Here is a 12,260-nt window from a genome sequence, read left to right on the forward strand (position 1 = left end):
GAGACTGTAACTTGCTTGGGGGAAGGGAAGGAATATTCGCGATTGTCCACTCTCCCCGCCTCCCAGAAAGAGGGAAAAGACCTCACACTTGCGGAGAAGGTGAATAGTGCCTCCTGTATGCCGGGCACTGTGGCAGGCACCAGGCAATGATGTGAAGAGAAATTGTGTGCTCAAAATAGCGCATTGAGGCCTGTGATTCCTTAATAGACACCCTATGATAAATTTTTTTGTCAGTCCAAGCACAAAGACCCATAGTTCAATCAGAGTTAAGTCAAACAAGGTCTTGAGCCTGTTCCTTGGACCCAAACGCCTGTGCTTCTAACTCAAGAATAATAATCCAGGAGTGGCATATTATTTTTACATCTCATTTGCATATGATTAATTCTAAGTCAAGAGAATGGAGGTCACCCTGGCCCCTTGCCTCTCAGCCCCTTGTGATGTGCCTGACCCTGGCCGCCTACCCCAGCCCCTGCTGGGCTCCCCCATCCTCACCAGGGCTGCCCCCACTCCTCGCCCCTACCCAGACCTCCCCCAGCTCCTAGAAGTCCCTTCCCTTCCTCCTCTGTTACCCACGCAGCCCCCGCCACCTGGCCGCCCACCTGAAAAACTTTTCCCCAAGTTCTTGAGAAGTTGCGTAGGATCCAGGAGAGAAAAATCAAAGTAATAAAACCTCATCTAATTCCTAACGGAGGGCAGAGCTGTGAGCTGCAATTATCTTAATGCTGAGCTATTTTTACTCTCTCTCCATTGCTGTCTCCTGCCTCTCTCCAGCATGAGGCTTTCTCTGTCTCCCTTTGTCTCTCCATCTCTCATATGTGTTTTCTCTGTCTCTTTCTTCTCGATTTTTCCTACCTCCCTCCTTTCTCTCTCTCACCTCTTGTCTCTTTTATCCTTCCTTCCCTTCCTCCCCCTTCCTGTCTGTGCCTTGTGCCTGTACCTCTGTCAGCCAGTCTTCCTCATTCCTCCTGGCCCCAGGGTTGACAGCCAGAGCTGTGAGTGCCTGGGCAAAGGCTGGGGAGAGAGGGTAAAGACCCTTCTTTCCACTCCCAAAGAGCTCATCTTCCAGGCCTGGCTGAGAGGGGAGAGGCTGCCTTACCAGCTGCCCCAGCCTGGGTCAGGGGAATTTTTCCTGATTCAAGACCTCCCAGACCTCAAATCCTTTTGGCAGAACCTCCGTAAACAAGTCCTCCCTGGTCAAATGAGCTTCAGCTACCGTGGTCCCCAAGGGCTTCTCAGCTCTGATGGGCTCCGAGGTGCGACTGGTGGTGATACTCCCTGTCCCTGTCCTCGTCACCCAACCAGCTGTCCTCTGTTCCCTTCATCCCACACCAGGATGTTCCCACCCCCCAGCACTGGAGGCCACAGGCCCCTCACCCTGCGCTTGGCCCCGTGGCCACTCAGGTTACTACCTGAGCTGTACCTTTCCTGTGCCCCTTCTGACTTTCAGGACCTCCTTATTTACCCTCCCAAGGCCCTGCCAAACTGGTCTTTGCCACTCCCCACCACACCCCATCTGGAAGAGGGGTCTGGGCCAAGCCAGGGGCTGCCAGAGATGCCCACACCCCTGGGCCAGCAACCTGGCATCCGGCTATTTCCCAACAAGCATATAAGTCAACAAACACAGCAGGACTTGAGCCAGGTCTGGGGTTGGGAGGAGTGGAGCCGAGTGGCCAGGGCTTCCAGCTCCCATGAGCAAAGCTCTGCCCTCCTGCCACCCTCTCCCTCACGCCCAGAGTGGGCACTGACTCTGGGACACGACATCGTGCCCCTGACCCCATTTCCACACGACTCCTCTGGCTTCTTGCTCCCTCCTCGCTTTGCCAAAGACCCAGCATGCTGGGGCTGGAGTGGAAAAGTTGCTGGAGGGGTGAGAGGGAGGGCTCCTGACTGTTCCAAGCCTGAGTGTGACCAGGAGAGAACACAGCCAACACAAACAGAGCCCCAGGAAGACACATGCATACGTACAATATGTACACGTCTACACACGCACCCTCTCAGCACCACAGAGAGGCACTATGACCCTCACCCACAGGCCTGCAGAGGGAAACACCAGCTTCTGCAAAGATACCCAGGGTCTGGACAGACAAACAGGGACACTCCAACCCACAGGGCTGGCTCCTCTCCTTTCCCCCTCCAGAGACACACACACACCTCTGCAGAGAGAGCGAGGCTCACACCTCAGAGATGAGCACACGCACCTCTCCCCTCAGCTCTGTTCCTGAATGCATCAAACTCACACACGTGATGGCACGTGTACTGGTACAGGCAGCCCCCAGCACCCCCAACTCTGTCCCCTGGGCTGGCTCTGTAGCCCCCTTTAGATCTGGGTAGAAAAAGCAGGAGACACGTGAATCCAGGGTACATCATGGCAGGGTCACATCCCTGCCCAGGAGTGCTCACAGGATCACAACCCTATCCCCCCTCTACTGCACAGACTAGAGCTGTGGATACAGTACCCCCACCCCCTTGCAAGCTGGCACACGCATGCCCATCACCTTGACAGCCTCTGACATCCTCTCCCACACCCACATACTCCCCCCACACACACAAAGTCCTCCCACACCCTGCCACTCACACCTGCATCCTTGACACTCTGACACACTTACTCACAAAGACTCTCACACACTCATACCACACTGACCCCCCCATTCCCAAACACACACACTCCCCAGCTATAGGCACCACAGGACCCCTGGCACTCTCTCACACACACTCCCTGTCATGATGACTGACACGTGTCCTCCCACACAACCTGCTCTTCCACACTCACTCGTTCCTAGGACACCCCCATTCACAGCGTGACATGCTGGTGGTACTCTCCACGCCCTCACAGGCCTCCCCATGAAACTCCAAGTACCCAGGCCACGAAGGGGTTAAGGCCAGAGTCATGTCTCCCTGCTGCCCCTCTCCCCCTTGGCCTCCCCCCATTATCCTCCCTGCTGGACTCCATCAATAATGTAGCTTCAAGTTCTGGGGAGACGGCAGGGGGCCCCCAGCCTGCTCCCCCGCGCCCCCCCCCCCGCCCTGGCTCATGCTCCCCACCCTCCTCCCTGCACAGGGAGAACACGGTTCCCAGTGCTCATTGGCCACTTTCTCCTAAGCCCTCCCTCCAAGCACCCAGGCGCCAGTCCCAGGCCGAGGGGACGGGCTGGGGACCCCAAGGCTGGGGCCAGAGGGGTGAGACCAGTAGATACGGAGAGAGGCAGAGAGAGAGAGACACGCGGAGAGGAAGAGAGGGAGAGAGAGGAAGGGCGGAGAGACAGCGAAGAGACACTCAAAGACAGTGAGGGAAGGAGGGGAGAGGCAGAGACACAGAGAGAGACAGACACAGAGACCTGCGAGCCGGGGGGCCCGAGGTTGGAGGCGCGAAGGGACCGGGGCTCGGACGGAGCGCAGCGAGCGCGGCGGGCGAGCCCAGAGCCGGGGGGCGCGCGGAGCCCGGCGCCGACCCCTCCTCCCCGCCGGTGCGCCCTCCCCTCGCCGAGCGCGGTATTTTTATCTGTGCGCGAACAGCCTTCCTCCTCCTCCTCGCCACATAGCCCGCTGTCGCCGCGGCGCCCGGAGCGGCGCGGGGGAGCCGAGCCGGGACGGTGCGCCCCCGCCCACTGACCACCCCGCCCGCCATGGACCCCAAGGACCGCAAGAAGATCCAGTTCTCCGTGCCCGCGCCCCCTAGCCAGCTCGACCCCCGCCAGGTGGAGATGGTAAGGGGCCGCGCCCACCTCGGCAGCGCCCCACACACACCCCGGGGCTCCTCTGCGCTCCGGGGCGCTGCCGGGTCGGGGCCGGCCTGGGGGATGGGGGGCAAAGGAGAGTCTCGGGCCGTCTCGGACGCGGCGGGGGCGCGGAGCAGCGCGGGAAGTTCGCTGGAGACTCGTGCAACTTTTTCCCGGGGCTTCCGTCCTGATTCCGGGGCAGGAGAATTGGGCCCCCCCCCGGGAGGTGGGACTGTGCTCTGGACCTCGCACAGTGTCCCCCTTCCCTGGTCCCAGCTGGCACTGGTCGAATGTGAGAAACACGGTACACTGACCCTTTCATGATACAGAGCCGGTCTGCCCCTCGGCTGCCCCGCTGCTCTGCTCCTCCCTAGTCCCACCCTGCACGGCCGGGCTGGGGTCCCCAGAACCGTGTTCTGACCTCCTTCTGCTGTCAGGCCCTAGAAAGAGCCCAACATGGGGGTGGGGATGGGGGGTGGGGGAGGTGACTAGTCGTTACGGAAGCCAGACCTCTAAACACGGACGCCTGAGTTCTCTGGAGAGTCTTCCTGGGGACTGGGAGGTCTCCAAAGTCGGGGGGAGGGGGAGGAAGAGGAGAAGGCGGCTCCACCCCCCACAACCCAGCAGGTTCACTTGTTGCTGAGGTGCAGCTGGCACCCAACAGAGCAGTGACAGTGGGCCGAGTCATTTTTAGGGGGGAGATAGGGGGCTGTGGGGGGCGGGTTGGGTCCTGAGCCTGAGCAGCCTTTCGTCTGGAGGACTGTGTTGGAGTTTGGCAGGAGGGGGTGGCAGTGTCAGCTTAATTCACCTGGTTCTCTTTGTGTATTTCCCTGGAGCTCAGAGGGGACCTAATTAACTGACACTTGGTCTGATTGCCAAGCTGGGGGGGGGCAATTACGGGGAGTGCTCAGGGGCCCCGCCCCCACACACACACAGCGCTCAGCTTGGCTCATGTGCCAAGGAGGGCAACTTTTTGTTTTTCTTATGAGGACTAGGCAAAGAGTTCTATGGCCTGAGAGAGATTGCTGGAGGGGCCTAGACCCCAGCCTCCAGAGAACCCCACCTCCCACCCCACCCTGGCCCCTGTGGGTCTGGGGCTCAGACCCACAGCTGAGCCTCAGTGTGAGGTTGGAGGCGCCTGCAGTGCCCTGGCGCAGCCTCCCTCTGCAGCTGGATCCAGTTTCTTTGAAGCCCTTGAGCTGACCTTAGGTGGGCAGGGCTGCGTGGGTGCCATGGCCTACGGGGCATCTACAATAACCGGCTTCCGCTCCCGAGGTCTGATGTCTTCAAAAATGGGAGAGGAAGGGCCTTGGTAGGGGAAGATAGAAAGGGAGATGCCAGTTCTAGAATAGCCATGGAGTGGGATGGGCATGGGCTTGAGTCAGTGACAGTTTCATCTCCTCCTTTCTTTGCCTTGGCTTGCTGTGTGGCGTTGAGCTCTTTGCTGAATTTCTCTGAGCCTTGGGTTTTCACCTCAGTAAAATGAGGGGTGAGCTATAGAGTTCCTTTCAGCTCTGACAGTCTTTGATTCAAAGGTTACCGGGGAATCCAAAGCACCGTTTGTTCCCTGCTGCCTGGGGGGGCAGGGGAATGGGGGCTGCAGGTGTCTGTTCTGTCCCCGCCCCCCACACACACCTCTTTCTCCATCTCCTTAGATCCGGCGCAGGAGACCAACCCCTGCCATGCTGTTCCGGCTCTCAGAGCACTCCTCACCAGGTGGGCCCCTTCCCTGCCCCCGCCAGACCTCACCCCACCCTAACTCTGATACCTGCTTGGGGCCCTTGCCAAAGTCCCATGAGTAGGAGACTGAGCAGAAGATGGGGCGGGGGGAGTGGGTAAGGTCTGGGAGCCCAGCTTGGCTGGGTTCATTTATTGCCCAGGCCCCTCCCAACACCAGGAAGGAAAGGGCCCACCTTCCCTTTCCCCAGAAATTCAGCCTTTGGAGAAAGTAATTTGGATTCTCTTTCTCTCTTCGTCTCTCTCCCTCTTTCTTCTTCCCTGGGTTCATTGGTGGCCTCCCTCAGAGGAGGAGGCCTCCCCGCACCAGGTGAGTTTTCAGGGGCAGCTGGAGAAAGGGATCCCAGGGCCGTTTGTGGTGGGGTGGACGGGATTACTTCCCAACTAACATAGGGTGCCATCCAGGAGGACACATTAGCATATCAATCAGCACCTCCAGGGAGAATGCCTGGTGCCAGGGTGCCACCAGCAGATCCTCCTCTGCCCTTGTGTTTCCTCTGCCCCAACAGAGGGGAGGCCTCCAGAACCTAGGGTCCTGCCCTGAGACAGGCCATGTCTTATGGAGGCCCTCCCAAAGCATCAACCCAGGTGCAGGACCCTCGGGGCAGCAGCGCCTGGACCCCTCAGCAGAGGCTAGACCAGTCTGCTGGGGTTGCCATGGGTGGGATGGAATGGAGGGAGGGTGCTGGGAATGGGCCTGCGGTGAGCCCATTTAACCTGGCTCTTCCTCTGGCAGAGAGCCTCAGGAGAGGGACACCACCTCAAGTCGAAGAGACCCAATCCCTGTGCCTACACGCCCCCCTCGCTGAAAGGTACTATCCCCTCACCTGTCAGTCTGGCTGTCCCCTTGACTCCTGGAGTGGGGCTGACACTGGGGGAGAGAGGTGAAATGCTGAGCTTTTGTCAGCGGGGAGGGATGGTCTCATGTACCCCAACCCCTACTTGGAGACCAATTCTTTCTTAATCTGGCCTTGTCAAAAAGAAGCCCAGAGGCTGAAAAGGGCAGCTGTGAGCCTTAAAATCAGGTTGTGGGGTTGGAAGAAAATAGGTGGCTGGCCTGAAATAACAGGTAGGCATCAACGTAAAGAGACTCAGCTCTGCTCCTCCTCTTTGCAAGTGTGTGTGGACCCCCACCCCCCACCCCATCGCCCCCCGCTGCCGCTGCCCTCCCCAAAACGCACCTTCTTCTCTGGGCTGCACCCCTTGCTCTCCTCTCCCATTCACATAACATTTGCACAGGTCTGCACACTGGATGCTTCTCGTTTCTGCTTTTCCTTTCTCTTTTAGAAGGCAAGTCATTCCTCCAACACACGCTTATACAACCCCTAGTGTATGCCAGGCCTCACTGGTGAGCAGTGGGCAAAATAAGAGGAGTGAGATTCGGCCCCTGCCCTCATGAGGCCCTTTGCATCAAAGGGTCAGGGAGAATTACAGGGGAGAGGATGTTTAAGCCTGGATTTGAAGGGGGCACTGGAAGGGCATTCCAGGAAGAGGGAAGAAGGTGTGCAAAGGGGAAGAGGTGTGAAATCAGAGGGGGTCTTAGGACCTGGAGACTCTGCTTCCAGTGGGGGGCTGGACAAGAAGGTGGGGCGGATGGGGGTGCGGGGAAGGTCTCTTCCTATCTAAGCCAGGGGATGCCTTCCCACCCCCACCTCAGCTCCCGCCTGAGGCTCTTCCTGCCTGGCCAGCTCACTTTTCCCACAGAGGGAGGGAGGGCAACCAGAAGGGTGTGCTGAGAGCTCCCTCTGGGGTGGTTTTAATGAATTCCCAGCACTGGCCAAGGTCAACAGGTGCACCTGTCAGCCTGCCTGCCAAGGGCCGGGAGCAGAGAGGAGAGGCTGGGAGGACAGGAGAGAAGGGCAGGGGCTCTTTCTCTTCCTCTGGGACAGGAAATGAAGGGACAGCAAGCGGGCAGTGTGGCTCAGCACCTGGAAGGGCTTCCCACCTGCAGGGACGTGGGGAAGGCCAGCCCCCGGAGCAGGCATGAGGGAGGAGATGGCATCTTCTCAGGAGAGGAGATAAGAAATCTCCCTCCTCCTCGCCTGGGCTGGGGAGGGCCAAGTGGATGTGAGGGGGAAGAACGGGCCCTTGGACGCCTGACTGTGAGCATGGGGCAGAGGGCTTGGGGGAAGAGGACGGGGCTAGGGTGCTTCCAGGGTGCCCTGCAATGGCCAGAAATGTGCCCCCGCCCACACTGCCCTTTTGGGCTATGCCTTAGGAGGGTCTAAGTGGGGAGAGGCAGGGCAGAGAAAGGGGCCAGGACAGGGGCAGACAGTCTGGGGTTGGGGGTAGTGCTGGGGACCTTCGAGCTTAAAAAGGGAGACTTGGGTGGGAGGGAGTTCAAGGCCCCAGAGATGGAGACAGCGAGAGAAGGAGACAGCTGGGAGGGCGAGGGGGAGACCTTAGAGAGCCCTGAGAGGCACGAGGCGGAGGCGAGGCGAGGTGAGGCGTGCGGGAGGCTCACGGGGCGCCAGCACAGGCGCTGCACACATGCACACACCTATTGTGTCACTGTGGCTCACGAACTGCACTCTCCTCCCCCGGCTGGGGGAGAGGGCAGCTGCTTGAGCTGCCACCTCCTCTTCTTCCCCCCCATCCCCAGAGGTCCCCAGAGGACCCTTCTGTACCTGGAGGGCACTATTTTGTAGGTTCCGGCCCCTTTCTGGGCCGGGGAAAGCCCCTGGCTGGGCTGGGGGTTTGTAAGGAAGAAGGGCCCCTGAGGGAGGGTGGGCAACGCTGAGTCTAGGCATGAGGGGGCTCCCCAAGGCCAGAGCTCTCACACTTGGCTCACGGTGAAGCTTTGCCTCGTCCCCAAGGCCAGGGCAGGAAGATTTATTGCACTTTTATTGCCTGGGTAGCTTGCCCAGAGTCAGCGGGAGGCACTAGGCTGGAGTTAGGGGGAGGGCGGGTCAGCGGGCATACACAATGCACCCTCTGTGCCTGTCCCCGAGTTGGCAGGAGCGCAGTGCCCTGCTCACTGCCCCAGAGGCTTCCAGCCTGGATCTACCCCTCTGGGCTTTCTGAGGGGAGGGGCTGCCTGCGGACCAGGAAGGAGCTGCAGCAACCCCAGCCCCTAGCTCGTCCCCATCTCGTCTGTGAGTTTAGTGACCCAAATGCTCTAAAATCCCACCAGCTCCTGGTCCCCCTGCTGCCTCTGCCCCAGGCACTCCTCACAGTGTCCCCTCAACTCCTGCCATTCTCCCAGAATCCTCCAGCCCTGCCCCCTTTCTCCAAAGCTCCTGATCCTTACCAGGGGGAAATCTTTTGGAAACTTCTCTCCAGCTGCCCACACTGTTCCCTTCTTGGCCTTATCCCAGCAGGCCTTGGTGGTGTTGGGGGTGGGGGTGTTTGCTGCTTTCTAGGTCACCGCAGAGGGAGCTGGAAGCTTGGGGATGTGGGTCAAGATTGTGGGCGCCGCATCTGAGCACGCCACATCCCCAGACACGACTTCACTGGCTGCAGACTATTATGTCTCAGAATTGTTCCTACCTCTTAGAGCCTGGGGCAGAGGTGTGTGGAGTGGCATCTAGCACAGGGCAGTGCCAGGGGGTGTGGACCAAGCCCAGCATGGGGGTGCCAGGATTGGGGTGAGCAGTGAGCCCAAAGCAGGCTGGGCACTCCCCCAGAAGTTGAAGGGACAAATTCCCCGGGCCCTGACCCCTAGGCCCTGTGCCTTCTCCCCGGGGCTGGGCTGGTGGACACTATTTCTAATACCAGGTCCTTGGAGACCAGGAAATGTTAAGCTGCTATTGTGCCTGCCTGGTCTTGTCCAGCTTGGCACCGTATGGTGTAGGGGAGCAGCCTGGTGCCAGCCTCTGGGGGGCCAGCATCTTTGGACAGCTTAAGAGCCACACATGATCAAGAGTCTACCCCCTGCTGCTTCTGTCCTGGTCTGGACCCCACCAGGCTGACCTGCAGCCTTCAGCTTTTCAACTAGACCCCTGAGGGGGTTAGCTCTGCCCCAGGCTCATGGGAAGGAGGCTGGGGGCTGGAGCACTTGCCTCTCCAGCTCCATGGGCTGCTTGGACCTGGCTGACCCTTGCCTTCCCGGACCCCCCTTGCCAGCCGTGCAGCGCATTGCCGAGTCTCACCTGCAGTCCATCAGCAACCTGGGTGAGAATCAGGCCTCGGAGGAGGAGGATGAGCTGGGGGAGCTGCGGGAGCTGGGCTACCCAAGAGAGGAAGAGGAGGAGGAGGACGATGATGAAGAGGAGGAGGAGGAGGAGGACAGCCAGGCTGAAGTCCTGAGGAGCAGCAGGGGGTCTGGTAAGCTGAAGGGGCTGGAAGGCTGGGTCCCACCATCATGGTTAGGTGGGGTCCTCCCTGAGCGTCCTGGGTCACCCCCTCCCAGTTCTCACACATGTAAACTGCAGTCACACCACAAGGGCCTCCCCATCCTCTCACCCCACTGGATGCCTCACATTCAGCCTTACCTGACACCTGGGCTGCTCCCATCCTCGACTCAGCCCCTCTCCCAATCAGGTACTCCCTAATAATTCCTCTCTTCTCTAAGAAATAAGGGAATGCCACATGAGGTTTGAAGCTAGACCCAAGAAAGGAGTTCCCATCCCCATGGCGGTGAGGGGGTGCAAGGAGATGCAGGGATAGAGGACTAAGAGTGTCCAATGCCCCCACTGCCTGCGTCTCTGAACGTAGGATGTGGTCTCTGCTGGGAGGCAGAGGGCTGGCTGATAAGGCCTCTCCAGGACCCTGTGGCTGTTTCTCCCCCTTTTTCATTTCCTAGGCTGAGGATGAGAGGGTGCCCCCTAGTGTCTAGACGGAGAATCTAGGATTCAAGAACCAATCTGGTCCTCCTGCACCTCCACCCCCAGCTGGCTGTAAAGAGAGGGGCCTAAGACCTACACAGAAGGCCTCAGAACTAGAGGCCCCAGATCCAAAAATCTCCACAATGGTCCCAAGGCCCAGAGAATTTCTAGGCCCAGGGCTGTTTCTTCCATGCCTGGCCATGGAAGGCTGTGCCACATCTGTCCCTCCTAGCGCACATTAAACTTTTTGGTCCCATTGTTTATGGGGATGAAAAACAGCCGACCACCCCTGCTGGAAGTGTCCAGCCTTTGCACCCCAACAAAATGGCTTGGACTTCCTCTCTGCATCTCTGAGTCAGCTCCCACTGAGACCCCCAGAACAGGTGGAGAGGAGGTGAGAGGAGACCGTTCCCTCACGAAAAGCAGCAGGGCAGTGGGTCAAATGACAAGACTACCAAGGAGCAATATCAACCGCCACCACCCTCGGAGCAGCTCCTGGGTCCTGGCACTGGGCCAGGCAGGGTATTAACTATTATCTTATTTAAGGCAATCTACACAATTTCCCTCTTACCGTCCCCTTCAGAGAGGTAAAGACTATCTAAATCATATGGCCAGTCATTGGAAGAGCTGTCCTAGTCCAGTGCTCTCTCTACTATACCATGATGGCCTCAGAAAGCTTAGCCTTAGCCATCAGAGACTCAGCTCATGCTCCAGGACAGCCAGATGGATACTCGGAGCCTGTTTTTTCACCACTTCTTCCCTGTCCCCAGCTGGGCAGAAGACAACTTTTGGCCAGGGTCTGGAGGGGCCCTGGGAGCGCCCACCCCCTCTGGATGAGCCCCAGAGAGATGGAAGCTCCGAGGACCAAGTGGAAGACTCCACACTAAGTGGTAAGGCTTGGGAGCGGGGAATGAGGCGGCAGAGCTGGGATCTTGGTGGATGTGGCCAGGCCCTGAGTCCCTCTGCTTGCTTTGCAGAGCCAGGAGAGGAGCCACAGCGCCCTGCCCACCCTGAGCCTGGCACATAGATACCCAGCCCTACATCTCTCAGAAGAAAGTGGAGGGGGCATCGCTGCTCTCCAGAAACCCACTCTGTCCCCACCCTATTTTGTACCCTTCCCCTCATTTGCTAGGGCTGCGGCTTCTGACTTCTAGAAGACTAAAGCTGGTCTGTGTTTGCTTGTTCACCCACCTTTGGCTGATGCCCAGAGTCCCTGGGCACTTGCTGCCTGATGCCTACCCCTGCCAGTCATTCCCCTGCTCACTCAGTGGGAGGCGAGATGTGAGAGCTTGCATTGGAAAAGCCAGTGAATGGGGGACAAAGGTTCATCCTTCACAATTCTACTCCCCAGACCCTCTCCCCTGGGCACAGGAAAACCACAGGGCAGGACCCTAAGATCTGGGGAAGGGGGGTACTAAGAACCTGTAGGTGCCCTTAGATCCTTCTCTATCCCCTCTCCTATGGGAGATTCCAAGTCACCACCACTGTCACTGGCTTCTACCGGGACCCAGGATTCAGGCATCCTTCTCCACAGCCTCAAAATTTTGGAAACCTTCCCCTTATCACCCCCGCGCCCCAGCCTGGGTGCCTGGAAGATGGACTGGCAGAGGCTGCTTTGTTGCATTTTGTTTGTGCTTTGATGCCAGGAATGCCGCCTAGTATACGTCCTGGGGTGGGGGTGGGGGCACACGGTGTGGGGAGCCAGGTTCTCCTGTCCTCGAGCTGCTCTGCCCCCTTCCCCTCTTCCCTGACTCCAGGCCTGAACCGCTCCCGTGCTGTAATAAATCTTTGTAAATAACTGTGCTGAGACTGCTCTTTTAGAGTAAAGGACAGGGAGGAGGAGGTAACGGGGTTCCTGTTGTGGACTGGTTGGTGGTCATCCAAGGGGCGGGGCCTCGATCCTAGTGTCCAGTCCTCTAGTCTAAGATCCTTCCGCAAACAACAAGCTCGGGGCACACTTAGGAAGGATCACAGAAGTTCTAGATCCTGCTAGGGACGGCTGAAAGAGGCGGGGGGCGGGGGGAGAGAAATCCTTCAAGAG

The 12,260-nt window shown here is 58.8% G+C and overlaps 1 protein-coding gene across 2 annotated transcripts; it reads left to right on the top strand.

Moving 5' to 3' along the window:
* Positions 1-3,165: 3,165 nt before the first annotated feature.
* On the top strand, positions 3,166-12,018 carry PPP1R1B (protein phosphatase 1 regulatory inhibitor subunit 1B). Of its 2 annotated transcripts, XM_058560867.1 has the most exons (8): positions 3,625-3,704; positions 4,706-4,925; positions 5,372-5,432; positions 5,741-5,763; positions 6,190-6,265; positions 9,519-9,719; positions 10,990-11,109; positions 11,197-12,018. In XM_058560867.1, exons 3-8 carry the CDS (start codon positions 5,399-5,401, stop codon positions 11,244-11,246), a joined length of 504 nt encoding a protein of 167 aa, XP_058416850.1. In that variant the 5' UTR covers positions 3,625-3,704; positions 4,706-4,925; positions 5,372-5,398; the 3' UTR covers positions 11,247-12,018. The 2 variants fall into 2 exon arrangements, with proteins under 2 accessions (XP_058416849.1, XP_058416850.1); XM_058560866.1 differs by lacking the exon at positions 4,706-4,925 and having other exon boundaries at positions 3,166-3,704.
* Positions 12,019-12,260: the final 242 nt, after the last annotated feature.

The sequence above is a fragment of the Diceros bicornis genome, chromosome 18 (assembly GCF_020826845.1).
Source record: "Diceros bicornis minor isolate mBicDic1 chromosome 18, mDicBic1.mat.cur, whole genome shotgun sequence".
NCBI classification, from domain to species: domain Eukaryota; kingdom Metazoa; phylum Chordata; class Mammalia; order Perissodactyla; family Rhinocerotidae; genus Diceros; species Diceros bicornis.

What these genes read in the sequence shown, in the direction of transcription:
- PPP1R1B (XM_058560866.1), top strand. Translation starts at nt 3,624, where the DNA reads ATGGACCCCAAGGACCGCAAGAAGATCCAGTTCTCCGTGCCCGCGCCC. An exon ending in CTCAGAGCACTCCTCACCAG is followed by an intron (nt 5,433 to 5,740) that starts GTGGGCCCCTTC and finishes GGCCTCCCTCAG; the next exon opens with AGGAGGAGGCCTCCCCGCAC. An exon ending in GAGGAGCAGCAGGGGGTCTG is followed by an intron (nt 9,720 to 10,989) that starts GTAAGCTGAAGG and finishes CCCTGTCCCCAG; the next exon opens with CTGGGCAGAAGACAACTTTT.